Here is a 27177-nt window from a genome sequence, read left to right on the forward strand (position 1 = left end):
TTGCATATACGACATTGGGCCTTACAGCTGAACGTTAGAGAGGGGGCAACACAGGAACTCACGCAAATCAAGCACTTCTCCAAAGGGGTTAAAGCAAATAAGAGCACAATATTTTTCCTATATTCCCTACTGCTTAACGTGCTGCCCTCACCACGACCCATGGCTTTTTGGGAGCATACACTGGGACATTAAATGCAAGAGGGCAAATGGAGTTCGTTGTGGAGGGATGTAGCTTGCCACAATAGCTCCACAGGCTCATTACAAACTTCTCTACAAATGGCATCTTTACCCTGCTAAATTACACCAGCTTTTTCCCAATACATCAGATTTATGCTGGAGAGGTTGTGGCATGTTGGGTGATTTTCATCACATATGGTGGGACTGCCCCACAATAAGATCCCTTTGGGCTGGGATTTTGGCCCAGATCAAAGATATGTTAGGATATTCACTCCCAGACTCCCCCACATATAACTTGCTGGGCCTGCAAGACTCTTCTATGAAATATCAGACCGGGTCAGATCATCATGTGGTATGGCTCTGCTTGGGAACAGCTAAGCTGACAATTGCTGCGGCATTGAGGAAGAGGGAGGTCCCCACTTTGATACAATGGCACGCTAGGCTGTGGCAAGCAGTCACAATGGAAAGAATGAGTGCCATACTTCGAGATGGTTATAAGAACTTTGAATATGCATGGGACCCGCTTATAGGCTATTTCTCCAGGGGCATCCCACTCGTGGACTGCCTCACTAGAATACGAGCATTACATCTATTCCAGTTCTGAATAATCACCTTTAATAATAAATAATATCCATATACATATCAACTTGTGAGCATCTCACCCAAGTACCTGGCAAACTTTTGTTATCTTTTTTCTTTCGATTCGTTTAGGGGGGCAGAAATAGGGAGGGAGGGTTGTTTAATGGGAACAATTAGAGTTACACAGGCTCAGAGTTTTAGTAATAAGCAATAACGAATCTGGATAAGAGCTTTAATTGAGAAACCCTGTATACTCTTATAGTGACTAGAAGCCTTCTCATGGTTTTGTGATATGAGCATAAGTGACTGGTATTGAAATTTTGTGATTTATATGCCAAAATGCTGATGAAACGTACTTTGACAAAAAAATGCTTGGTGGTGCCCCTGCACCTTTGAGGGACACCAAGACGCACAAAAAAATAATAACAACTCCTTGCAGGGCATAATGGGGCGCTCCATGCTTGACATACTAAGTAATAAATGAGCAGCTTTGTTCTGGGTTTTTTTTTCTGAGATGTCTGGTGCAGCCCCAGGACATCAACATATTTGTGGGGCCACGAGGGGAGGCCCAGTGCATACACATGAACATGAAGCTCCTTTTTTAAAAAATCTTTTTACATTTGCTTTAGACTGGATGCCCCAGTGACCACCTGGGGCACCCCAGAACATTTTTTACGTTTGGGGCTGTGGAGGGAGACGCCACAGTCCCCCTGCCAGCACCTATCCAGGTGCGGCGGGAACAGCTTTTCTGCTGCTCCCACCGAGCTGGATCAATTATGTTTTCCTGCCCGAAGGGTTCAGGGAGAAACTTTTGTGCTCCCACCAGGTAGGTGGGGAATGGGGTCGCACACCACCCTCCCCTGTTATATACATTGCACTGTGCCCAGGCTCACAACAGGTGTATTTTGTGTTTTTATTCTACTGCTGATCCATCACAAATTCGCAGTAACATTTTTAGAAAGATGTTTCTGATAGATACATCTGCCAGTGGATTCCTCACCTTGTGAATATCCCCCTTGCGTCAGCAACATTCGGAAATTCTTTTGTAGCTTTGCGCCGACGTTGGCGACGTCATAGAGGCACGGCATCGCGTGCGACTCAGCTGACGTCACTGACACCATAATAGGCCCACGCCGGCGTGATGACATCAGTTCCCTTTTTTCCGCGTCGTCGACGCTAACGGTTTTCTAGGGATCGTCCGTAGCAATTGCTGCAACTTTGTTACATTGTGTTAATTGTGCTTCTTGTCTTCTCACTCGACATGTCTTCGAAGAAGACCGGGTTTAAGGCTTGTGGCGAGAAAGACTATGTCCATTACAGATCCACACGAGTGCTGTATATGGTGTTTAAGCTCCGACCATGATGTTGAGGACTTGCTAGTCTTGTAGGAAAATGACTTCCAAGGCCCTCCGAGAGAGAGAAACCAAGCTTCTCGTGGCGAAACTTAAAGGCAGAAAAGAGAAGAAAAGTTCGAGGTCGCGAACTCGGCGTTCGAGGTCTCGATCGGACTCGACTTCGGCCCATGCATCACATTCTTCAAAGAAGAAACACAAGAAGAGAACCCATGAGTCCAGGCATCATTCGAGGAAGGACTCTGGTTCAAAGACGAAGTCGCAGGTGAAGCTGGTTGAAAAGGTCGTGGTGTCTTCGGCTTCAGAAGAGCAGGACGCCGAGGGTGAAGTGTCGCCTGCGAATTCGCCAGGTTCACCGGGGAAGGTAGCGAATCCTTCTCCGGCACCATCCCATCCTTCAGGTCGGGAGGATGAAGGTGAGGAGGAGGTGGTTGGTGAGGGAGAGACTCCATCGCCAGCGGGTCCGTCGACTCCGGTGCACGAGCCCGAAGAGGAGGTCGATGTCGAATCGACTCCACGCCCTCATGAGCAGCCCGGGGGTGTGTACCCTTCTTTCCCGGCTCCAGGTCAGGATCCGTCTCCGTTCCTGAACGCGATGTTTGGGATATATAACAGGGCTATGTATCCCACTGGGGCTCCTGCTGGTCCCACGGGTCCATTGGCGTATGGTTTGGGTGTTCCCCAGACCTATGCACCAGCGCCCTTTATGCCCTTCATGCCGGCTCCGGCGCCGCATTGGCATTTTCCGACGCCGGCGAGGCCTTCGACTCCGAAGCCATTGACGCCGAAGCCGTCGACGCCAAATCCATCAACTCCGATGCCGAACCCTGATCGACCTCGTACGAAAGTCGCTCGTCCGACGTCGATGCCGGCGCCGTCGGAGTCGACAGTGGATCCGTCGGCCTCGTATTTGAAGCACAGGGCGAGGCGTGAAGCCCAGAGGCTTTTGGAGGAAGACAGGTTTCGAGAAGGTAATTTGGAGGAGGGTGAGCTACAGGAGTCTGAGGACCCATTTGATGACCTAACAGTGGCTAGTGGCCTTGAACTGTCTCCTGAGTGGGATTTAGTTTCAGTGCCGGATGCACCCTCTAAGGATGTGGCTCCTTACCATATGGTGATAAGGAAGGCGGCAAGTTTGTTGAACATTACTCTACCAACTGCTGAGTTTAAATCGAACCTTCTTACGGAGGTCCTTCACTCTCCATCCTCAGTGGTTGAACCAATTCTGCCGTTTAATGATGCACTGGCAGAGCCAATTTTGGATGTTTGGAAGAAACCTTTGTCGGCTCCTGCAGTATCTAGGGCTGTTGCCAGGAGATACAGAGTTGCTCCAGATGACCCTGAATTTTTATCCACTCACCCTCTGCCTGAGAGTTTAGTGGTGCAGGCTGCCTGTTCCAGGAAGTCAACGGGAGCATTCCCACAGGTACCTGCAGAAAAGGAGTCGAGAAAACAGGATCAGGCTGCTAAAAAGATTTTCTCCTCTGCCAGCATGGCGTTAAAGTCCACAAATGCGTACTGTCAGATGGGACGTTATATCCACGCCACTGTGAAACAGTTGGTGCCAAAGTTACCGGAAGAGGATAGAAAGGACTTCCAGGAGGTAATTTCGGACACTCAGGCTGCGGCAAGGCAGGTAATCCAGAGTGGCTTAGACACAGTGGATTCTGTGGCTAGTGTCAAGGGCTCTAAGGTGGCTACGAGGAGAGCTGCATGGCTAAAGTCTTCTGAGTTTTCCCTGGATGTCCAGCCTGCGTTATTGGATCTGCCATTTGCCGGATCTGGTCTGTTTGACAAAAAGGCAGATGCTGCCTTAGAACGTTTTAAAGACAGCAGGGCAACAGCTAAGTCGTTGGGCCTTCAGACCAGGGGATCTTTTGGAAAACGGTTTAGAGGTTTTGGCAGAACTTATTTTCGTTCCTTCAAGTCCAATCAGCAGCAGCAAAACACTCTGTATAAGGCATACAGAGGCAGACAGAGAGCACACCCCAGAGGTCGTCAAGTCGCCTCCTCCTCTTCTTCCTCTTCCTCTTCCCCTTCCCAGCCCCCTGCCAACGCAGCAAAGCAGCCCTAGATCCGCCATTCCGGATCATGCGGGCCCAGTGGGGGGCCAGCTTACCCATTTCCTACGAGATTGGGAATTGATTACATCGGATCTTTGGGTTCTCAATCTTGTGGGGAATGGGTATGCTCTCCCTTTTCGGGAGTTTCCCCCAAATTACCCTCCTTGCCAGGGTTATTGTACAGAGGACCACCTGCTTCGCTTGCAGGAAGAAGTCCTGGCGCTGTTCAGAAAGGGTGCCATAGAGGTTGTTCCAGAGCAGGAAAGGGGTCAAGAGTGTTACTCCCGGTATTTTCTGATCCCCAAGAAGGATGGCAGGCTTCGGCCAATCCTGGATCTCAGGATCTTGAACCTTTACCTGAAGCAGGAGAAGTTCAAGATGCTCACCCTTGCACAGGTTCTTCAGGCGCTGATGGAAGATGGTGTCAATCGACTTACTAGATGCGTATTTTCATATTCCCATCTTGAAGTCACACAGAAAGTATTTCCGTTTTACGGTTGGGTCGCAACACTACCAGTTTGCGGTCCTTCCGTTTGGCCTTACTACTGCGCCACGAGTCTTCACCAAGGTGTTGGCAGTGGCGGCGGCACATCTCAGGAGTTCGGGGATTCCTGAATTTCCGTATCTGGACGACTGGCTGATCAAGACCGAGTCGCCGGAGAAGGTGCTCCATCACCTGCAGGAGACAACTCAGTTGTTGCACAGGTTGGGTTTTTCGATAAATGTACCCAAATCTCACCTGGTGCCCTCCCAGCGCAACCTGTATATAAATGCGGTACTGGACACTACTGTTTGTCGTGCATTCCCACCACCTCAAAGGATTCGCGACATTCAGGAAATGATTCCTTTGTTTCACAGTGGAGCAGTCGTTCCAGTTCTGAAGGTCCTTTGCTTGCTTGGTCTGATGGCTTCTTGCATACTGCTGGTCAACCATGCACGCTGGCACATGAGGGCACTCCAGTGGTGCCTCCGCAGCCAGTGGTTTCAACATAACGGAGATCTCAAGGAGTCAATGAGGATCTCCAGAGAAACTGCAGCGGATCTTACTTGGTGGAGTGTGGAAGGCAATCTGTCTCAAGGAAAGCCTTTTCATCTACCTCCATCGGTGGCCACGGTAATAACGAATGCATCCACTCTAGGGTGGGGTGCTCATCTGGGGGATCTGAAGGTCAAGGGTCCTTCTTCCACACAGCATACTATTATCAGCTCTTGTCTTTCCTCGCACCCGCCTCACGTGCACAGCTGGCATTTGTTTTTTTCGCGTGCAATCCCTCCTTTCTCCCAATCCCTCTCAGCAGTTTCACTTTTATCAGCTCTCGTCTTTACTCGCACCCGCCTCCCACACAGCGGACGCTTCCATCTCGCATGCACCTACTCCCTTCTTCCATTTCCCTTTAGCAGTTATATTTCCACCAGCTCCCCTGTCTTTACTTGCACCCGCCTCATACACAGCGGATGCTTCCACCCGCCCACTGCCCCTGCGTCCTTCCAGACAGAGGCCATTTACACCCGCTGCCACCGTTTTAGCACTCTAAAAGTTTAAATATTTTAAAGTCTTAAAATTATAAAATCTTAAAATAAACATTTATTTAAAGACGCATTTTAGACAAGAGCGTGTGCGTGTATATGTGCCTCAGTGCCTTTAGTTGCACCCGCCTCCCACACATCTAACGCTTCCACCCACCCACTGCCCCGTTTACTTTGCGTACTCCCCCAAAGAGGACATTCCCACCCACTGCCACCGTCTTAGCAATGAAAAAGTTTGCATTTATTAAAGGGCTAAAATAAATTTGTTATTAAAGTCGCATGACAGACAAGAGAGTGTTCGTGTATATGTGTGGGAGCATGTGTCCATGCCTTTATTTGAACCCGCCTCCCACACAGCGTACACTTCACACGCCCACTAACCACGTTTAGTATGCGTATTCCCACATGCTGCCACCGTATTAGCACTTTAAAATGTTGCATTTTTTGAAGGATTAAAATAAATGTTTCATTAAAGTCGCTTCACAGACAAGAGCGTATGTGCGTGTATATGTGCAGGAGCATGCCTCCATGCATGTGTGTTTGAGTGTGCACATATGTGTGTATGTAGGAGTGCCTGCATATGTGTGCTTGTTTATATGTGTGTTTAAATTGCTAATGCCCTATATGTTTGTGCATGCTTTCTTGTGTGTATATTTATGTGCATGTGTAGGTTTGTATGTGTTGGTCGCTGCATGTGTGTGTGCATGAGGGTGTGTATGCATGCTTGTGTAGTTGCATACATCAGTGTATACGGCTGCAAGTGGATGGGTTTCCAAAGGTGTGCCTGGTCTGTGTTTGCATGGGTGTTTTTTCATCTGTGCTTGCACGTTTGTATGTCTCTGTGCATCAGTGAATTTAGAGGTTTTATTTAATTGCAATTAAAAGTCTCTGGGGTGGATGAAAGTTACTAAAACCGAGATTTGTGACAATAACTAACGGCGCATTATGAAGAACCCAATGCAGGGAAAACTTTACAAGCTTTAAACGTTTACAATAAATAATCTAATTATTTTGCTTCGTATTCTGAGACAAATATAACATCTATCCCTTCTTACATGCAAACCACCAACATTTACTTGGAACCAAAACAAACGTACCAAAACAAACGTACAAGATTGAAGGGATTCAGCCTATAATCTGTAAAGATTGCTTTTCATTATACGGTTTGGAATTATTTCGCACTACTCCTTTACATTTGTGTACAAGTACACAAGGGAAGCACAGTTCATTTTCATACATGCCCAATTATATTACATGTGGTTTGAAAATTCAACAGGGCTTAGTATGCTTGTTTCACAATATATAGAGCGCGTGCATTAAGGAATTCTGTTTGCGAGGTGCAAGGTAATTTTAAAAAAACAAGCGCTTTTATTACATTAAGTATTTACTGAAGGGAAAAACAACTAAGTGGTTGTGCATTTTGTTACAGAAATACCGGTTCTACACTCTGTTGGTGCACATCTGTGTTGTTTTTTTTCATTTGCTCTGCTACAATTATTAGTTAGCAAGCGTTACTTTGGAACCGACAACTGGCGCCACTGGGAACAAGGCAGACAGAGCCATTCTTATGGGGGTACTCCCTCCCTTCTCCCTTAGCAGCACGTGTATCCGCCTTCTCCAGCTCTTCCGCTTGAAACCGACAACAGGCGCCAGGGGGTAACAACATAGACAGAGACATCCTGCTTGACGATGGGTTTGTCAATTACGTGTTAACACTATACCGACCCGGGGAGCCAGGCGAGCACAAGCTCTCTCTCTACACAACTCTCTCTCTAACTCTCTCTCAACACACCTCTCTCTCTCTCTCTCTCTCTCTCTCTCTATATGCATCTCTCTCTCTATACGCATATCTTTCTCTCTCTACACACCTCGCGTACTCTCTTACTTTCTCACTCTCTCTCTACACACCTCTCTCTCGCACTCTCTCTCTCTACACAACTTTTATTTAAGTATTATTTTTTAAAAAGCCATTGTTATTTGTAATATCAATACATCTAAGTCACGTAAATACAACACATATTGCATTACAAATGCTATAGGTGTCACATTTGCAAAAGTTAAAACTATTTGCTATTAATTTTGCTATTTTTTTATAATTGTATGTCTAGTGTTAACTAGACTTTGAAGCGCTAGAAGGCCTGCTTTGCACTACTTGGGAACCCAAGGCTAGAGTAACAAGACTTTAGTTGTTTTTCTTCTCGGGGATTGAGTTGCAGCGTGTGAGGTGAGACGCCAAAGAATGAGGGGCTTTCTCGTGCTCAACCATTCCGCTCTGCGAGTTTTAACAGCATCAGTAACTGGAGAAGCCTCTCCCGCGGTCTGAGTCAAAATAAACATCGCCCTTTCACTTTCCTATATTATATTTTGTTAAAAAGTGTCCATACACGGTTTGCAAACTTCTCACAATTTCCGGTCTCCTTCCTATGCCCCAAATGAACACAGGGAAACTGTGTTGTTCATCATTGCAGAACGTTTTATCAACAATACGCTTTTATATGTATCCAACCAGAGAGAGACATTTTGGTATGTTGCATCTTTGACCAAGTCCATATAGAGCAATCGTCCTCGCAAGACTGACATCCCAGAGACCAGGAACCCAGGTCAGCTGTGAAACAGCATCCCCCACTCTGCCTCATTCCGCCTCACTCCACCTCACTGTTCCTTACGGTGCCTCATTCCACCTTATTGTGCCCCAGGTTCTGTACATGGGCTCAGCTGTGTAACCGCATTACCCACTCTGCCTAATTCTGCCGCAGGTCATTATTTGCAACATAATTACACTGCACTCAATGCAACATACACTCCAAATACCACTCAGTGCCACATAATTACACACCACATAATTACACAGTACTCAATGCAACATACACTCCAAATACCACTCAGTGCCACATAATTACACGCCACATAATTACACTGCACTCAATGCAACATACACTCCAAATACCACTCAGTGCCATATAATTACACACCACATAATAACACTGCACTCAATGCAACATACACTCCAAATACCACTCAGTGCTGATCTGCTGCTCTCTTCCATCCGACTTCCTTCTTTAGCTCCCTGTTCTCTTCTCCTGTGGCGATCTGCTGTTCTCTTCCACCCACCTCCTTCTTTAACTCCCTGTTCTATTCTCCTGTGCTGATCTGCTGCTCTCTTCCACCCCACCTCCTTCTTTAACTCCCTGTTCTTTTCTTCTGTGCTGATCTGCTGCTCTCTTCCACCCCACCTCCTTCTTTAACTCCCTGTTCTCTTCTCCTGTGCTGATCTGCTGCTCTCTTCCACCCGCCTCCTTCTTTAACTCCCAGTTCTCTTCTCCTGTGCTTATCTGCTGTTCTCTTTCACCCGCCTCTTTCTCTAACTCCCTGTTCGCTTCTCCTGGGCCGATCAGCTGTTCTCTTCCACCCGCATCCTTCTTTAACTCCCTGTTCTTTTCTCCCGGGGCTGATCTGCTGCTCTCTTCCACCCCGCCCCCTTCTCCAACTCCCTGTTCTCTTCTCCGGCGCAGATCTGCTGCTCTCTTCCACATGCATCCTTCTCTAACCACACACACACACATACATACAACCATGCACACACACAACCACACACACATAACCACAAGAACACACACAACCATTCCACACACACAATCGCACACACAACCACACAAAAAAACAACCACACACAAAATCACATCCAACCACACACAAAACCACATCCAACCACACACACAACCACACATACAACCACACAACCGCACACACACAACCACAACCACACACACACACACAACCACACACACACACACACACAACCACACAACACACACACAACACAACCACACACACCACACATCTATCTATCGCCCTCACTCTATCAATCTATCTGTCGCCCTCACTCTATCTATCTTTCACACTCACTCTAACTATCTGTCGCCCTCACTCTATCTATCTATATGTCGCACTCACTATATCTATCGATCGATCTATCTATCTATCTATCTATCGCCCTCAATCTATCGATCGCACTCACTCTATCTGTCACCCTCACTCTGTATCTATTTATCAGTATATCGATCTATTTCCCTCACTATATCTATCTATCGCCCTCACTCTATCTATCTATCGCCCTCACTCTATCTATCGCCCTCACTCTATCTATCGCCCTCACTCTATCTATCGCCCTCACTCTATCTATCGCCCTCACTCTATCGACCTCACTCTATCTATCGCCCTCACTCTATCTATCTCCCTCACTCTATCTATTCATTGCCCTCACTCTAGTTATCTATCGCTCTCAATATCTATCTCTCTATCTATATATCTCTCTATCTATCACCCTCACTCTATCTATCTATCTATTTATCTATCTATCGCCCTCACTTTATCTATCGCACCACCACAGCATCGCTCAGGGGCACCACAGCATCACTCGGGGGCACCACAACATCACTCGGGGGCACCACAACATCACTCGGGGGCACCACAACATCACTCGGGGGCACCACAACATCACTCGGGGGCACCACAACATCACTCGGGGGCACCACAACATCACTCGGGGGCACCACAACATCACTCGGGGGCACCACAACATCACTCGGGGGCACCACAACATCACTCGAGGGCACCTCAACATCACTCGGGGGCACCTCAACATCACTCGGGGGCACCACAACATCACTCTGGGGCACCACAACATCACTCTGGGGCACCATAGCATCACTCAGGGGCACCACAACATCACTCAGGGGCACCGCAACATCACTCAGGAGCACCACAACATCACTATGCGCTACTACAGCATCACTGAACGCCACAGCATCACTTGTCGCCACCACAACATCACTCAGCCTGTGCAACTAATCAACAACTGGTTCAAATATGTGCTCTCAATGTTTCAAGCTTTATTACAAATGTGAAAAAAAAAATATTTCAATTGTGTTCTTGGATTTTCGCAACAACAAAATACACTGAACATAATCTTCACAAAAGTTATTTACTAAAGTTTAAGCTATTGCCATTATAAATTACAATAAATTGAATTTAAGTATTCATTTAAAAAAAAATAAAGCCATTGTTATTTGTGATATTAATACTTCTAAGTCACGTAATACAAAACATGTTGCATTACAAATGCTATAGGTGTCACATTTGCAAAAGTTAAAAGTATTGGCATTGTAAATGACAAAGCTTTTAATTTCACTACTTTCAAAACCACCTCATAAATAAAAGATTTGTCATTTACAAGAACAATAGCTCAAACTTTCCTAATGCGAGACCTATTGCATTGCAAATACTTGTTATTTGGTGTAAATCAGTTAATTAGTTTTGGAGATATTAAAGGAAAGACACATTTGTCGATCTGGGTGGAGCCTAAGCACAGATCTCATGGTGGGATCTGATTTGCTGCTAATACTTCAACCAGGAAATGTTGTCAACCAAATTGGTACCAATATACATGATAGCACCACGTTCCAATGCATTGTAGTGAATGGCAGGTTTTGAGGGTCACAAAAAGGAGATCGTTTAAAAGGGGATAACAGATTTTAGTTACAATATAAATCATTTGTTGATGGTACATTACACATTTTATGAATTGTGATGTTTTCTAAGGTGATTTTACCCTGTGAAAAAAAGCCTTTTGGTGAGAGTTCATGAATCATGTTTGAGAGAAAACTGTTTTCTCATGATTTTCATAAAGGTTAATAGAAGGTACTCCAGAAGTTAAAATGAGTGCATATTTTCAGTAAATTCACACTTTCTTTCTCAGCCGTCTCACATTCTCCGTAAAATCATGTACTTCCAACAGGAGCAGCCTGTGCTTTGATTCCCTTGTGTTCTGCTGCAGCCTCCCAGTGTGTTCCAAAGAACAACTAGAGTGCTAACAGTGTTACTCATGACAAAAGTAATGGTGATTGAATCAAACTGGTAAAAGTTAAAACATTTAATTTAGAAAGGAACAAAATGAGGGGGCTCAGTTTGTCATTGAAATTATAGTTAGTACCTTAGAAAGAAAAATTAGGACGCATTTCAAGTAAATTCTCAAATATCTTCCTCTCCTATTTCATTAAAACATTCTGACATGTAGACTCAAACATGCACTTTCAACACCAGCAGCAGACTGCCTGTTAACGCCCAGTTGATCAACAGCTTAATTACTACGTTGTTCTAATGAGCAACTACAGTTCTAACATTCTGATTTTATGCCAAAAGTGTGGCACATCTAATGCCATCTTGATGGAATCGAAGTGGAAAACTGAAAGCATTTTCTATTGAGGTTACTGTAGGAAATTAGGTAGCATCATAACAAATAAGTCTTCCAAGATGGCAACCAGGGAAGAAAGAGCCCACATGTCACCCAAATATAGCACAGTATAGCCCAGTGACAGAAGTGTGCAAAGCAGGGGGGCGTGGCCAGCTGCATGGCTGAGTAAGACGTGCCTCAGCGCAGCTCCTGGCATGACTGATAGAGATCCGGCATTACATTGACCCAAACAGCGGGCAATTCACGGGAAAATCGGCTGTGACGGCGTCGGAGGGCGAGAGGCGCCTGGACAGCCTTTCGGCTTCGATTTTTGATCAGACAGAGGCGAGCTGTCCGCTGGTTTCTCCCTGGAGCCGGAGACCCTGCGTCCTAAAATGGCGGCACCCGGAGTCATCGGGTCCGACTACTGACGGGGGAGAGGCGGTGACACAGGAGAGGCGGTGAGGACATCGGAGGGCACCCTACCCCTACACGACGACGGCCGGCCCGGAGACTTGCCTCCTCCCCTCCCCCCCCCCCACCCCCCCCCCCCCCTGGGTGGTGCGGCGGCTGAGGCTGATCTGCAGCCTGAGGCGCCGGGGCCATGATTTCCTGCCTGCCGCCCCCTAGGTGAGCTGCTCGGCCGGCGTGTGCTGTGCGGGGCCGCGCTACCCTGGGCCTGGCGCTACCTCGTGGGTGCTGCGGAGGGCCGTGCAGCGGCGATCGGAGGCTGACCGCCCGGAGATCGTGGGGGGCCTGTGAAGCCGGGACCCAGATTTGTTGCCTGTGGCCCGCCTGGTGAGCGGTGGAGCTCGTGCGCAAGAGCACGCTCCCCTGGGCCTGGAGCTGCCTGACTGTAGCTGCGGGGGGGCTCGCAAACGGACTCCGTCCCTTCCCCACCCCCCCCCCCCCCCCCCTCAGAGACTGTGGTGCGGACCCTGCGGGGTTCTGGATCGGGCTGCCCACCCGGAGACTGAGCAGGGCCTGTGCAGCCGGGACCCGGATTTCTTGCCCTTGGCCCGCCTGGTGGACTGTGGAAGTCGTGTGCCGGTGCACGCTCCCCTGGGCCTGTAGCTGCCTGGTTGGAGTTGCAGGGGGGCTCACCAACGGACTTCGTCACCCCCCCTAACCCTCTGGGGTGTGCGAGGACCCATCGGGGACCCCGCATACTGAAGACCTGGATTGCCCGCCTAGCTGGGGCCCACGAGAGGGGACGTGGCGCAGAAACTCCCCGGAGGTGAGAGAAGACCCACAGGACTGGTCCCGGCCCTGGGCCGTTATCACCTTGACGGGCCGTGCTCCTTACCTCCCCAGTCCTCCTACTACATTGGGGGGGGCCACCCGGCAGCCACCATGGGCAAGAGGGATCCGGTGTCAAGGCCCGCGAGGCAAGAGACAATTGAAACCTATACCACCAACACGAGAGCACATAGGGACGCGCCCGGGGGGGCCCGGGACTCGCAGCCAGACACCGCCATGCTCCTAGAGGCGATCCAGGCCTCGTGGACGGACATCCAGAATTCCAGGACGGCCCTTGAGACCAAGATCGGGGAGGTAGGATCTGAGGTACTCCTGCTGCGTCAAGACCTCCGGAACTTATCCGACAGAGTGGGCACCGCGGAGACCAGGATATCCGAAACGGAAGACTCCGTTACCTCACTCAAGAAAGATATGGCAGAATTGCAGGCCTCCCATAGACAATTGCTGTGGCGAGTGGACGACGCGGAGATTAGAGCACGCAGAAATAACCTGCGCTTCGTGGGCCTGAGGGAAGGAATTGAGAAGAACGACACTGCAGCTTTCTTTCACTCTTGGCTGACGACTATGTTTCCCCAGGCTCAATTCTCCAACTGCTTCGTGATTGAGAGAGCGCACAGGGCGCTCCTCGCAAGACCACCGGAGGGAGCGAGACCTCGCCCAATAATTGCGAGATTTCTCAACTATGCAGACAGGGACCTTATCCTTAGAGAAGCCCGGAAACTGGGAGAACTAAAGTTTGAAAATACCGTCGTCATGGTCTTCCCTGATTATAGCCAGGAAGTGCAAAAGCAAAGACGCTCTTACGACACTGTGAAAGCCAAACTGCGGGAGCTAAACATATCCTATATGCTCCTCTTCCCTGCGAAACTGAAAATTCACACTTCTTCGCTCGCCCTGAGGAGGCCTGGCACTGGCTGGAGGAGAGGCCGCTGTTGAGAGAGGCAGAGGAAGAAGGTCGCAGAATTCGAGATGAGCAAGCAGCGGCCAACTTCAGGAGGAACCCGAACGGATCGCAGAGGACACGACACCACCGGACGGACAGGCAGGCACAGAGAACACCCTTCCCACCTCAGCAAATGGCGACCGGAGGAGCCCGGAGAGACGGCACCGCTGCCACCTCGGGAGATACCGCTCGAGGATCGAGATTCAGGTGCCTCCTTGCGGAATCAGAAGCTGCCACAGATCAGGAGGATGGCACAAATGTTTCAGATCTGGAAGATCAGACGGAGCAATCCTTACACCCGTTAGCTGTTGCCATCCGAGACTTGGAGCAGGGAGGGCCAAGCAACGCGGAGGCTACAGACCCTGGCACGCAGGACTCCCACTCCTGAGAAGCTGAAGGGACGGCGATGCACCGAAACAGTCCTTGCCATGGGGCGCGCAAGTAACTTTTCTTTGTTTTTTTGGGTGGACACGCGCCACTACCAGACTTAAACTCTGAACAGCTAGACTTTTCTTAGCTGGGGTTGTTTGCAGGGTGGGCGACAGACCTTGCTGCCTGGTGGCCCACACCGTCAATGGTTGCACGGGAGGGACGGTCGGGGGGGTACAGGTGGGGTGTGGGTGGGGGGCTTGGGGGTTGTTTATGCAGTTCAGTTGTTTGAGGGGGGGAGGGGGGATGTGATGTTATGTGAAGTGCAGTCACGGGGTTTAACACATCCTTTGGTTCTTCCTATATGGACGATGGCCCGCCTGCCTGATTCCTCGACCTGAGATACACATGCCTCACTATTCTACCCATGGCTACTGAAAAACTGAGTGTATTGACGTGGAACGTAAATGGCCTGGGCAACAAAATTAAACGGGGTCTGGTGAACAACTTCCTCAAAAGAATAGGCCCTACATAATTTTTTTGCAAGAGACACACCTGAAGGGCACGGCCTGCGCGTTCATAGCACGGGGTAGATACAAGGTATTGGGTCATGCGGGATATACCACTGACTCCAGGGGCGTAGCTATTATAGTTAAGAACACTTTCCTGTTTCAGATCACGCGGACATGGGGGGACCGTCTAGGTACATGTGTAGGAGTGCAGGGATCTTGGCGCAGACGTACTTACACCCTAGTCTCAGTGTATGCACCACCTAAACTACAGGCGACCGCACTAAAAATGTTAGCTACCATACTTCTAGACACCTCAGACACCATACAGATAGTGGGTGGCGATTTTAACGATGTAATGGACAGAGACATGGATAGATCGGGAACAGCTAATCACCCGCGTACTCAGACTCCTCTGGCTCAAATGATATCGGGGATAGGGCTGACTGATGTATGGCGACTGTTCCGCCCGAATGTTATGGCCTACTCCTTCTACTCGGCAGTACACAAAGTATTCTCCAGATTGGACTACGTCTTTATGTCTAGGCCGGAGCTGACTATAGAGGGCACGGCGGAATACTTGGCTAGAGGTCTCTCAGACCACTCGCCACTGCTGGTATTGGTGGGGAGACCTGGACACAAGAATGAGACACAATGGCGCCTCGCCGCCTGGGACTTGGCGAACAAGACCATACTCACTCAAGGGTGTTCGAGCGGATGCTCGGGTCTACTTGGCTGACAATATTGGGTCGGTGGACTCGGCGGTAACTCTGTGGGAAGCAATGAAACCGGTGCTGAGAGACAGGATAAATACTAGATTGAGGGAAGAGAGACGGAGGGTACAGGAAGAGGTAGTAACTGTGGAACGTACTATAGTGGAGTTAGAGAGGGATCACCTGCGTACAAAGAACCCAATCACCTTACGTACACTGCTAGATAACCAGCGACGCTATCGAGACTTGGTATCGGATGAGGCAAAGACCCAACATTTGGCCACGTTACATCGTCTTTACAACGTGGGGGACAAATCTGGCAAACTTCTAGCTTGGCTTAGCCGTAAGGAGAGGGTGGCGAGATGGGTGGAGGCAGTCGCAGACGAGAAGGGGAAGACGTTGGGCTCAGACCTTCACATAGCAGACGCATTTGCAGCTTACTATGGCCGCTTCTACGAGGCCAGGCAACTGAGCTCATGTGAGGACTCACTTCTCTATATGTCACGGGTTGACCTCCCCGTGGTGGAAGCTGAAGCCCTACCCGCCTTGGAGGCCGACATCTCCCTAGAAGAAGTAAAAACTGCCATTGCTGGAGTGAAGTCGGGTAAGGTGCCGGGTCCGAACGGTTTTCCCCCGGAATTCTTTAAGTGCACGGCCGACATCTTGGCCCCACATCTAAAAAACCTCTATCTTGAGGCATACCGCGACGGCAGCCTACCTGATGATCTCACCCTGGCGATCATAGTTCCCATCCACAAAGAGGGCAAACCGCGGGACGACTGCGCGTCCTACCGTCCCATCTCCCTATTGAATACGGAGGTGAAAATCCTAGCCACAATCCTGGCGCGAAGCCTTCGGGTGGTCCTACCTGATCTAATACACTTAGACCAGACCGGCTTCTTACCGGATAGAGCCACGAAATTCAATCTCCGGCGCACGCACAATTGGCTGCAGGAGGTCGGGGATAGGGACCCGCCCCATTGGTTCCTCTCATTAGATGCGGAAAAGGCCTTCGACTCCGTACACTGGCCATTCCTCGAGGCTGTCTTAGAAAAATTTGGTCTCGGCCCTAAGTACCGCTCATGGGTTCGACTGCTATACACCAACCCTCGGGCCAGAGTGCGGGTGAACGGGAGGCTCTCTCGCTAATTCTTGATCCAACGAGGCACCAGGCAGGGGTGTCCCCTATCGCCGCTTCTCTTCACGATGACCATTGAGATACTGGCGGCCAAAATCAGGCAAAATCAGAGGATTTCCGGCTTCCGCCTTACAGATGCGGACGACCCGCAGGAGAAACTGTCCCTATATGCGGACGATGTACTCCTATATATCACAGACCCGCAAACCTCAGTGCCTGAACTGTTCCGGGAGCTGGACGGCTATGGCAGGGACCTCCCGGACAGGCTAGTGATATCCACAGAAGGCTTCCAGATCTAGGAGTATTCATCACGCTGGATAGGCACCTGTCACTTCTCAGAAATGTCGAGAGAATACTTGTGAACTCCGCAGCTGATATGGCCCGGTGGCGCCAACTTCCTCTGACGCTCCTAGGTAGGGCGGCGATGTATAAAATGATCGTATTGCCCAAATTTTTATATGCCCTGCAGAACGAATATTATCAGATACCAGACAGTCTCCTCCATAGAATACACGCCGACCTCAGATCTTTCATTTGGCTGGGTAAACCGCCAAGAATAGCACTGACCACCCTGCAACGCCACCAGTACAGTGGGGGTATCTCGCTGCCAAACCTTGAAGCGTACTATTGGGCGGAGCACTTGTCCCCCATTAACGACTGGCTCCACGCCCCCGGGGACCACCCAACATATGCGTTGGAACGTGCCAAATTGGCCCCACATCCTATGCTTTCATACTTATACGGTGGTGCGGCGAGCCGGTCCTTACTCCCAGCCACGCATATTACTCTCCGGGCTTGGAAACTGGCGACGAGGCGTACGGGATGGGATAAGAAACCCACCCGGCAGACCCCACTCTGGCACTGCACGTGGCTCTCTGAACTCCACAAACTTACGGGATTTAAGCAGTGGGATGACATTGGGATTTCCACGGTGGGCGATGTCATCGCCAGAGGGGAGCTAAAATCCTACGCCACCTTAAGGGCGGAATATGGGCTCCATCGCTCGCAGTTTTTTAAATATGTTCAACTGCGCCACGCATGGAGGGCGCAGGCTCTGACTCTTGAGAGCCTGCCGGAATATGCGCCCCTGGAAGGCAGACTGCTGCAGGAACAGATACCCCACAAGACTGTGTCACTCACCTACAAAACCCTCACAAACAACATGCTGGGGGACCTGGCGAAGCTTAGGGCCACTTGGGAGCGAGAGGTGGGGACCCTGGAAGACATTGACTGGGACTTAATCCTTAAGCACCGAGGGAGGTGGCCATCAAATCTCGGCTACGCCTGATCCAACATAACGTGCTACACAGGACGTACTTTGATCGAGTGCGGCTGTTCAAAATGGGGAAGACACCGGACGATAGGTGCCTGAGATGCCATCAAGAGAGATGAGATTTCTTCCACGTACTGTGGACTTGCGTGAAAATACAATCCTACTGGACACTTGTTTTCACCGAACTGCGGGAGGTCCTGTCCGTGTCGCTCGACCAGGAGCCCAAGCTGGCCCTACTGGGAATGACCAATGATGTTGACCTTCCCCGCCCTTTACTGACGTTCCTGACATTAGCCCTAGTGGTGGCAAAACGTGACATTGCCAAATATTGGGGGGCGGAGACGATACCCACTATAGATGAATGGAGAAGGGGACTAGACCTCTACATGGTGGCAGAGCGAGTGACGTACAAATCAAGGGGATGCCCGAATAAGTTTAAAAGGGTTTGGTCAAAATGGAGGCACTACCATGGGCTGGATGGTGGACTTGGGATGGGGGGCCCGTGAGGGGACCTGGGACAGGAGGAGGAGGGAGATAAGCGGGAAGGCCACGCTAGGAATAGACATTGCTCATCAATGACGCTATGCATGCTTAAAGACTTTGCCGGCCATTGGCTTACCAGGAAGGGGGCGGGGGGGAGAAGGGGACGGCGAGAACTATATGTGCCCCAACTGTGATTATGATGTTAGACCTTGACTGAGCGGTTGTTATACCAACTTTGCACTCCCATCTGAACTTGTTGGGGAGGAGGGGGGGGGGGGTGGGGGAGTTCAACAAAATAAAAAAGTGGATGCCCAGCTGATTAATATGCCCACTGATTATACTGAGGCGGGGATGCACCGAGAGAGACCCGAAGTCTCGGTCGGACTGATCTATGGACTATGTAGTGTTATGGCGTTGGGGGTTCTAAGAAGTGTATTCTGAATGTATTTGTCTTGCCTGAATAATGCTACCGCTGTCACCCTTTTCATGTCTGAGCATCTGCAATAAAAATTGTTTTAAAAAAAAAAAAGAAGTGTGCAAAGCACTTTTTTTTTGTTTGCAGTTTTATATAGCGCAGACTTGACTAGAAGGTATTGAAGTGCTTTACATGACCATCAGTTACATTACACAAGGATACATTCATTTTGGGTTTTAGGCATGGGGAGATTAAGTCATTTGCCCAGAATCACAGGATGTTGAGCTGACACCAACACTCGAACCTGGTTCCCCAGTTGCAAAGTCTGCAGCTCTGGCTATAACGCCACATCCTCTCCCTTAAGTGTAACTTATAATCAAGTGATCAACTGGATACAAAAACAAAGGTAACACTTTATTTAAAAGTGCTTAATCTCTATTTGAGAACTCAGAAAATATGTCCTCATTTTAGTTGTTTCTATGTGAATAAGATCCTCTCATGGGAGAGGGTGCGGTGGCAACAAGTTGATCACACTGGGCAGGCGGGAGGGGCAGTGGCAGCACAACTGACAATGTAGGGCAGGGGAAAGAAGACGGGCAGTAAACCAACCACAGCAGGGGAATTGGGGGCAGGGGCAGCAAACCAACAATGCCGTACATGCAAGAGAGGCTGTGGCAGTATAAAAGACCATTGAGGGCAAAAGGGAGAGTTGCATACATGCCAACAAAGCTGATTCAGGCAGGAGACTCCTTATGTTTTTAAGCCCAAAAGGGCTTTATTATATCTGTCTCCTGCCTAAAATCTCCCCTTTTTCAATGTAAGTCATTGGGGAAAATCAATTCCCCAGTCCCCCCCTCCCCCCTCAAAGAAAATCTCCCTATAAAATGTTGGTAAGTAAAGTACATTGGATCACGGAGGGCAGGAGGAATGGGGTAGGGACATGAACTCAGGTAACAGAGGGTAGGAGGGAGATGCGCTAGGGAACCACACTTACCTTACAGGGCAGGCGTTATGGATTGCCACAGCACAATACACCACAAAGGGCAAGTAGGATTGCAGTGCAGCACAATGGACCATGGAAAGCAATAGGGAGGGGACAGGGCCATGAACATGGACCATCTCGAGCAGAAGTGATAGAGATGAGGGCAGCAAGCTGACCATACCGGAGAGACAGCAGGGACAGTTGAAGCATAACGGACCATGAAAGGCAGGAGGTAACGGGCAGGGGCACGACAACGGACCAGACAAAGTAGGAGGGAGGGTATAGGGATATGCACATGGAAAATGGATGGCAGGAGCCAAGAGGGCAGGGCAGAAGCAGCAAACTGACCATGTAGGGCAGGTGGCATGAGCACTGGGATGGGCAATTGAAGCACAATAATCCATGGAGGCCTATAGTGAGACTATATTGACATAAACACAGCAAATGGAGGGAAGGCGGAAGGGGTTCACGGGCAGCAAGTTGACCACACAGGGCAGGTAGGAGGGGCTGTGGCAGCACAGAAGACCATGCACGGCAAGTAGGAGGGTTAGTGGCAGGAACGCGGCATGGTGGGCAAGAGGCATGTACAAAGGACCAAGGAGGACAGAAAGGAGGGTGTAGGGGCTGGACACAGACAAAAGAGGGCAGGGGGAGGGGCTTCATAACAGACCAAGCAAGGCATGCAGGAGGAGCAGATGCAGCACAACATGGAGGGCAGAAGGGAGTGACAGCAAAATGGACCATGGAGGTAGGGAGTAGGGGCATGGAAGTGAGACTGGCAGGGCAGAGATAAGCAGCAGCCATCTGACCATGCTAGGCAGGTGGGAGGGGCATAGGCAGCTCAACAGAACAGAGTAGATAAGAGGCTGGCAGGTCCATAAAATATGGGGGGCAAAAAGGAGGGAGCGGGGATATGCTCACAGACATCGGAGGGCAGGGGGAAGGAGAAGGGTGGCAAGGTAAGGGCAGAGGCTAAGCAGGTGGGCAACGATGGGGCAGAGAATGGGGCAACGGGAGGCAGGAGGAGTGGACAGGGACATCAAGCTAAATGTAGCTCAGTAGCAGCACATCGGACCATGCACGGCAGGATGGAGAGGGCTGGGGCATGAACTCGAACAACAGAAGGTACGGAAGGGTGGATGGGGGCAGCAAGCTAACTGTTTAGGGCAGGCAGGAAGGGCAGAAACAGAACTTTGGCCACACGCAGCTGTAATGAGGGAGCAGGGTCATGGGCTTGGACAGTGGATGGCAAGGAGGAGGTGGGGGAAGGAGCAGCAAGCTTAGTTAGGGTCAGCACAATACCTGGGCCTGTCAACCCACCCCTCCCATTGTGCATTACGTTGGGCATCTTTCTTAACGTTAAAAAAACCTTTCAAAATTCACTGGGAAAAAAAGTAAGGTTCAGGGACGTTATAGTTGGGAAATAGAATTTGAAAAAAACCTTAGAAATTCACAAAAAAAATAAAGGTTACAAGGACGTTATAGTTAGGCTTAGATTTCACCTGCACAAAACCAGTGAAATTCAGCATTTATAGTAATCTGAGCTAACTATAACTTATGCCCCCGCAATGCACTGCTTATGACCTCATAAATTATATCACTCATTAAATCAATGATGACCTCATCTGGTGATTGTGAGTGTTTTCTAAATGTTTGAGAGTTAAACATATGTACCAAGTTACTACAAACGTTATATTACTACACTTTCTGTACTACTAATAAGTGATATTATTTCTAACATATGGTATGTGATTGGATGTATGTATCCGTGTGTGAGTAGATGTCTGAGTGGCTGGTTGAATAAGTGGGTGTGTGAGTACCTGTATGGGTAAATGTGTGTGTCAGTATTTGTATGGGTGTGTGAGTGGCTGTGTGACTGGCTGCATTGGGGTGTGAGTGTCTGTACTGGTGAGGGAGTGTGTATGAGTAGCTGTATGGGTCTTGAGTGGCTGTATGGTTGACTGGCTGTGTGAATGTCTGTCTGGGTGACTGAGTGGCTGTTTGAGTGGGTGTTTGGTTAATTGATTGGTTGTGTGAGTGCTTGTATTGGTAAGGTGGTGGGTGTCTTGTATGAGTGACTAAGAGTGAATAGGTGTCTGAATGTCTGGATGAGTGAGTGACTGGATGTGTAAGTGGCCATATTGGTGAGAGAGTGGCTGTTTGAGTGGATGTTTAGTTAAGTGATTTGGCGTGTGAGTAACTGTATTGGAGATGGAGTCATGAGTGAGTGGCGGATGTGTGAGTACTTGTATGGATGTGTATGTAACTGGTTGTGTAGGTGTGTGAGTTAGAAGCTGTATGGGTGAGTGAGTGGGTGTGTGAGTAGATGTATGGGTGAGTAGGTGGCGATATGGGTGAGTGACTGTCTATATGAGTAGCTGTATGAATATTTGAGTGCATGTATGGGAGGATGTATAGGGGTATGTATAGGGGTATGAGTGGGTGTGTGAGTTGTTCTGTGGATGATGTCATTCATGCGTGATGTCATTTGAGTTGTCATCAGTGATGTCACTGACCATGTCATGAGTGATGTAATATGTGCGGTCATAAGACGTGCATTGCAGGGGCGCAAGTTATAGTTGGCTCAGGTCTTGGTTTTTTCAGTTAATATATATCCTTTCGCCTTTGAATTGTTATTAAAATGGAGCTGCCTTTCACCCCCGCTGAGTTTTCTGCTTCTTTTCATTTGAAAGGAGATTGCTGTTTCATATATATATATATATATATATATATATATATATAACAAGATTTCTCCTTTCCAAAAAAAGAAGACAGAGGCCGGAGGGGAGTTCTGATGGAACAGCTGACTTTATTGAGGAGAATGCCAGCAGCGGCGAATGCATTTCGGTCGTTAGACCTTCTTCAGCGCCCAGTTCTGTGTCCCTTTCGAATCAACCTCCTCCTGTGTGAAATACTAAACGGCACACTTGCTCCTCCCCCTAAAGCTGTAGGCTCACCTGTGCAGCTCCATATTCAGTCCTCGGAACTGCATGTCCCAGCATGCACAGTCTCGGCAATGACCAGGTCGGTGGCGTGGGGGTGGACTTTCAGGGAAATAGATCCGTGCGTGTTACAGGTAAGTTGAAAGGGACTGTTCACATCGCCCCCAACACTGTAGTCGTTCCTCTTTGTCCCCTCACTCCTGCCATGGCCATTTCCCTAATGCAGAAACTGCGAGTCAACTGCCAAATGCGAGGCGTTTTTGCTTTAGGAGATAAAATACCCCCTTCCTCGAATTCCTGCACCACGTTCCTGGCGGTCTCCGACCCTTGTTGATCCCTCAACTTGGAAAACGCTGGAACAGCGGGTCGCCAGTTATAGGGTCGAGTCTCTTTGTTTGGCAGGGGCCTTCCGTGCTGCACCTCTGGCTGGCGCAGAAAACATAACAAGATTTCTCCTTTCCAAAAAAAGAAGACAGAGGCCGGAGGGGAGTTCTGATGGAACAGCTGACTTTATTGAGGAGAATGCCAGCAGCGGCGAATGCATTTCGGTCGTTAGACCTTCTTCAGCGCCCAGTTCTGTGTCCTTTTCGAATCAACCTCCTCCTGCGTGAAATACTAAACGGCAAACTTGCTCCTCCCCCTAAAGCTGTAGGCTCACCTGTGCAGCTCCATGTTCAGTCCTCGGAACTGCATGTCCCAGCATGCACAGTCTCGGCAATGACCAGGTCGGTGGCGTGGGGGTGGACTTTCAGGAAAATAGATCCGTGCGTGTTACAGGTGAGTTGAAAGGGACTGTTCACATCGCCCCCAACACTGTAGTCGTTCCTCTTTGTCCCCTCACTCCTGCCATGGCCATTTCCCTAATGCAGAAACTGCGAGTCAGCTGCCAAATGCGAGGCGTTTTTGCTTTAGGAGATAAAATACCCCCTTCCTCGAATTCCTGCACCACGTTCCTGGCGGTCTCCGACCCTTGTTGATCCCTCAACTTGGAAAACGCTGGAACAGCGGGTCGCCAGTTATAGGGTCGAGTCTCTTTGTTTGGCAGGGGCCTTCCGTGCTGCACCTCTGGCTGGTGCAGAAAACATAACAAGATTTCTCCTTTCCAAAAAAAGAAGACAGAGGCCGGAGGGGAGTTCTGATGGAACAGCTGACTTTATTGAGGAGAATGCCAGCAGCGGCGAATGCATTTCGGTCGTTAGACCTTCTTCAGCGCCCAGTTCTGTGTCCTTTTCGAATCAACCTCCTCCTGCGTGAAATACTAAACGGCACACTTGCTCCTCCCCCTAAAGCTGTAGGCTCACCTGTGCAGCTCCATATTCAGTCCTCGGAACTGCATGTCCCAGCATGCACAGTCTCGGCAATGACCAGGTCGGTGGCGTGGGGGTGGACTTTCAGGAAAATAGATCCGTGCGTGTTACAGGTGAGTTGAAAGGGACTGTTCACATCGCCCCCAACACTGTATTCGTATATATATATATTCCCTCCAAGTAGAAAGACCTAATTTAGCAAATGTTTTCCATTTGTCTCAAGTACACAGCAGAACATCAGTGTGAAATTCCCACCATTAACATTTTATCTGCTACAATCACATCTGAAGGAGTGCAAACATATCTCCATTAATGCATATCCTCGACATGGAGTGGGACTGGACTGCTGGGAAGAGGTAGTGGAAAGTAGACCACCAGAGAGCTGAGAGAAATAATTAAAAGTTACTTAAAAGATCAAATTTGATGAAAGCTACAAAGAAGGAAAGTATGTAGGAATAATTGATAATATGGATAAATGAGGGAAGGAAGTAACGGTGACCGTATGTCTTTATTAGCAATAGAAAAGCACCATGCCAATAATTATGTATGGATCAAAAAATAATTAACATTAATAACCAATTATTTTTACCATTTTTGAAAACATTGGAAAAAACTGTAAAATACCCACCATAATTCATTATCAATATAAACTGAAAATAGGAAAGTCTACTCATACGTGTCACATCCACAGTAGGATTTGGGCAACCTCAGTAGAATCACAATTTGTACAATGCTATTCACATGCCACACAGTCTACTGGTTTCCTATGGACAAGTGAAACCAACATTGATTCTACAAAGAAAGGTCTAGTTGGGCATTTTCTTTCCAGAAGAATAGGTAAAGGGTAATATCATAAATAGTAAAAAGCTACTGCCAGGAAGTGCCAGTCTGGCCAGAGACTAGCATGATGGGGTTAGTCACCATGCTTGACTATTGGTGAGGACACCTTTTTGCCCTGCAGAGCCTGTGCTCTCCTACCAAGCGTCTCGGAGTCTGGAGTACCTCCTACATTATTGAGTCCATTGGTGGAAAATCACTAAGCTGATCTGATAAAGTTGAACATGGGCATGTTGGTTCAATTTCCTGAGCCAATGTGAGGAATTGTAGGTGCTTTTTTGTGATGGTGGGTACTAAGGAAGTGATGGGGTATTGATTAGTAGAGTAAAGGGCAGCATCAGATCTCTGTCCTATAGCATTGTCCTCTTCCTTTGCTCCAGTTGCTGTTGTAACATTACCCTGCTGTCTTGTTTAAAAAAAAAAATGTTTTTCTTTAAACATTTTTAACTTTTCTTTTTATTCTTCAGTGCACGAATCAGAGACTGGACATATGAGCGAGTCCCTCACGTGCTCAATAAAAAAACTTCAAGGAATGCACAGTACTGAGGGATGCTTTGCTTGCACTGAGTGTGCAGGAATATTTCACAAGAAGGCACTCCTTGTGGCTCATCAAAGAATTCATCAAGAACTGAGATCCTACCTCTGCACCAAGTCTGAACGTAGCTTTTCTGAAAACGCAAGTCTTCTAAAGGACCAAAGGTTACATACTCGAGTGAAGCCCTCTCATTGTAAGGATTCTGAGAAAAGTGAAAATCAAAACCATGAAACACATAGTGTAGGAGGTCCACATCACTGCACTAACTGTGATAAAAGCTTTACTCGAAAGTTACATCTTCGTTATCATCAGAGAATACACACAGGAGAAAGGCCCTATCACTGCACTGAATGTGAGAAAAGCTTTGCTCTCAGGCAAAATCTTCTAGAACATCAACGAATACACACAGGCGAGAAACCCTATCATTGCAAAGAGTGTGAGAAAAGCTTTACTCAAAAGTCACATCTTCGTTATCATCAAAGAACACATACAGGAGAGAGACCTTATCATTGCACAGAGTGTGAGAAAAGCTTTATACGCATGTTTGACCTTAAAGACCATCAAAGAAAACACACAGGAGAGATGGCCTATCATTGCACCAAGTGTGAGAAAAGCTTTGTAACTATGTCAAATCTTAAACGGCATCAAAGAACACACACAGGAGAGAGACCCTATAAATGCATGGAATGTGAGAAAAGCTTTAATCTCAAGCAAACTCTTAAAGTCCACCAAAGAATGCACACAGGAGAGAGGCCCGGTCACTACACTGAGTGTGATCAGACATTTGATTCCATGTCAAATCTTCAACACCATCAACAAACTCATACAGACGTAGAACCCCTTTAAATGCATTGTGCGTGAGAAGAACTTTACTCCAAAGTCATGTTTTCTATAGCACCAAATGACAAACAGGCATGTGGCCTTATCGCTGCACAGATTGTGAGGCAAAAGCTTTTTCTCAAAAGTCAGCTCTTAAAATACGTCAAGGAATCCACACATTCATTCTAGAACTGCAGTACACATGAGAAGATGTTTACACAAAGAGAATTTCTCTCCATCACAAATTACTTCACAGGAAAGTGACACACAGGTGTACATTTATTTAAATAGTCTTTAGTTAATTAAAACCTTTACATGCACACGGGAATATAACATTGGAAATGCAGTACATGTTTAAATATTTTTTCATTTTTACACATTAATTCTATTGTAAAACAGATCAACTGTATGCATACGTTTTATTATTAAAATGAACCTACTATCCCCTTCCAAAGACACATTTGGATTGATGTAATAAAGTGCAAATATTAATAAAATGCAAATGTTGATGAAGTGTGTTGTAGGCTAATAGATGCCAGATCTCAAGTGGGTACTTTATGGAACATTAGGAAATTGGGTTACGGGTTGGGGGTGGGGGTGGGCCCCTACTCAAGTAGCAACCAAAATCCATTGTCAGAGTGAAACTTAAGCAAACCCCAATGTACCTGTGATAAACCCTCTGTTAGCTTGGCACAAAAGCAGTCAGGCTTTTTAAAGGCAAT

The 27177-nt window shown here is 48.3% G+C and overlaps 1 protein-coding gene across 4 annotated transcripts in view; it reads left to right on the forward strand.

Annotated features, from left to right (window-relative positions):
- The window catches only part of LOC147700305 (uncharacterized), a 238325-nt gene extending 211360 nt beyond the window's left edge, over positions 1-26965 (forward strand). For all 4 annotated transcript variants that reach the window (XM_086935674.1, XM_086935677.1, XM_086935676.1 and 1 more), the window contains one exon: positions 25569-26965. In XM_086935674.1, the coding sequence (XP_086791800.1) occupies positions 25569-26482 (914 nt within the window). In that variant the 3' untranslated portion in view covers positions 26483-26965. The remainder of the gene's footprint in view (positions 1-25568) is intronic.
- The last annotated feature ends 212 nt before the right edge of the window (positions 26966-27177 follow it).

Source organism: Lissotriton vulgaris, chromosome 8, assembly GCF_964263255.1.
Source record: "Lissotriton vulgaris chromosome 8, aLisVul1.2, whole genome shotgun sequence".
Lineage (NCBI taxonomy): Eukaryota > Metazoa > Chordata > Amphibia > Caudata > Salamandridae > Lissotriton > Lissotriton vulgaris.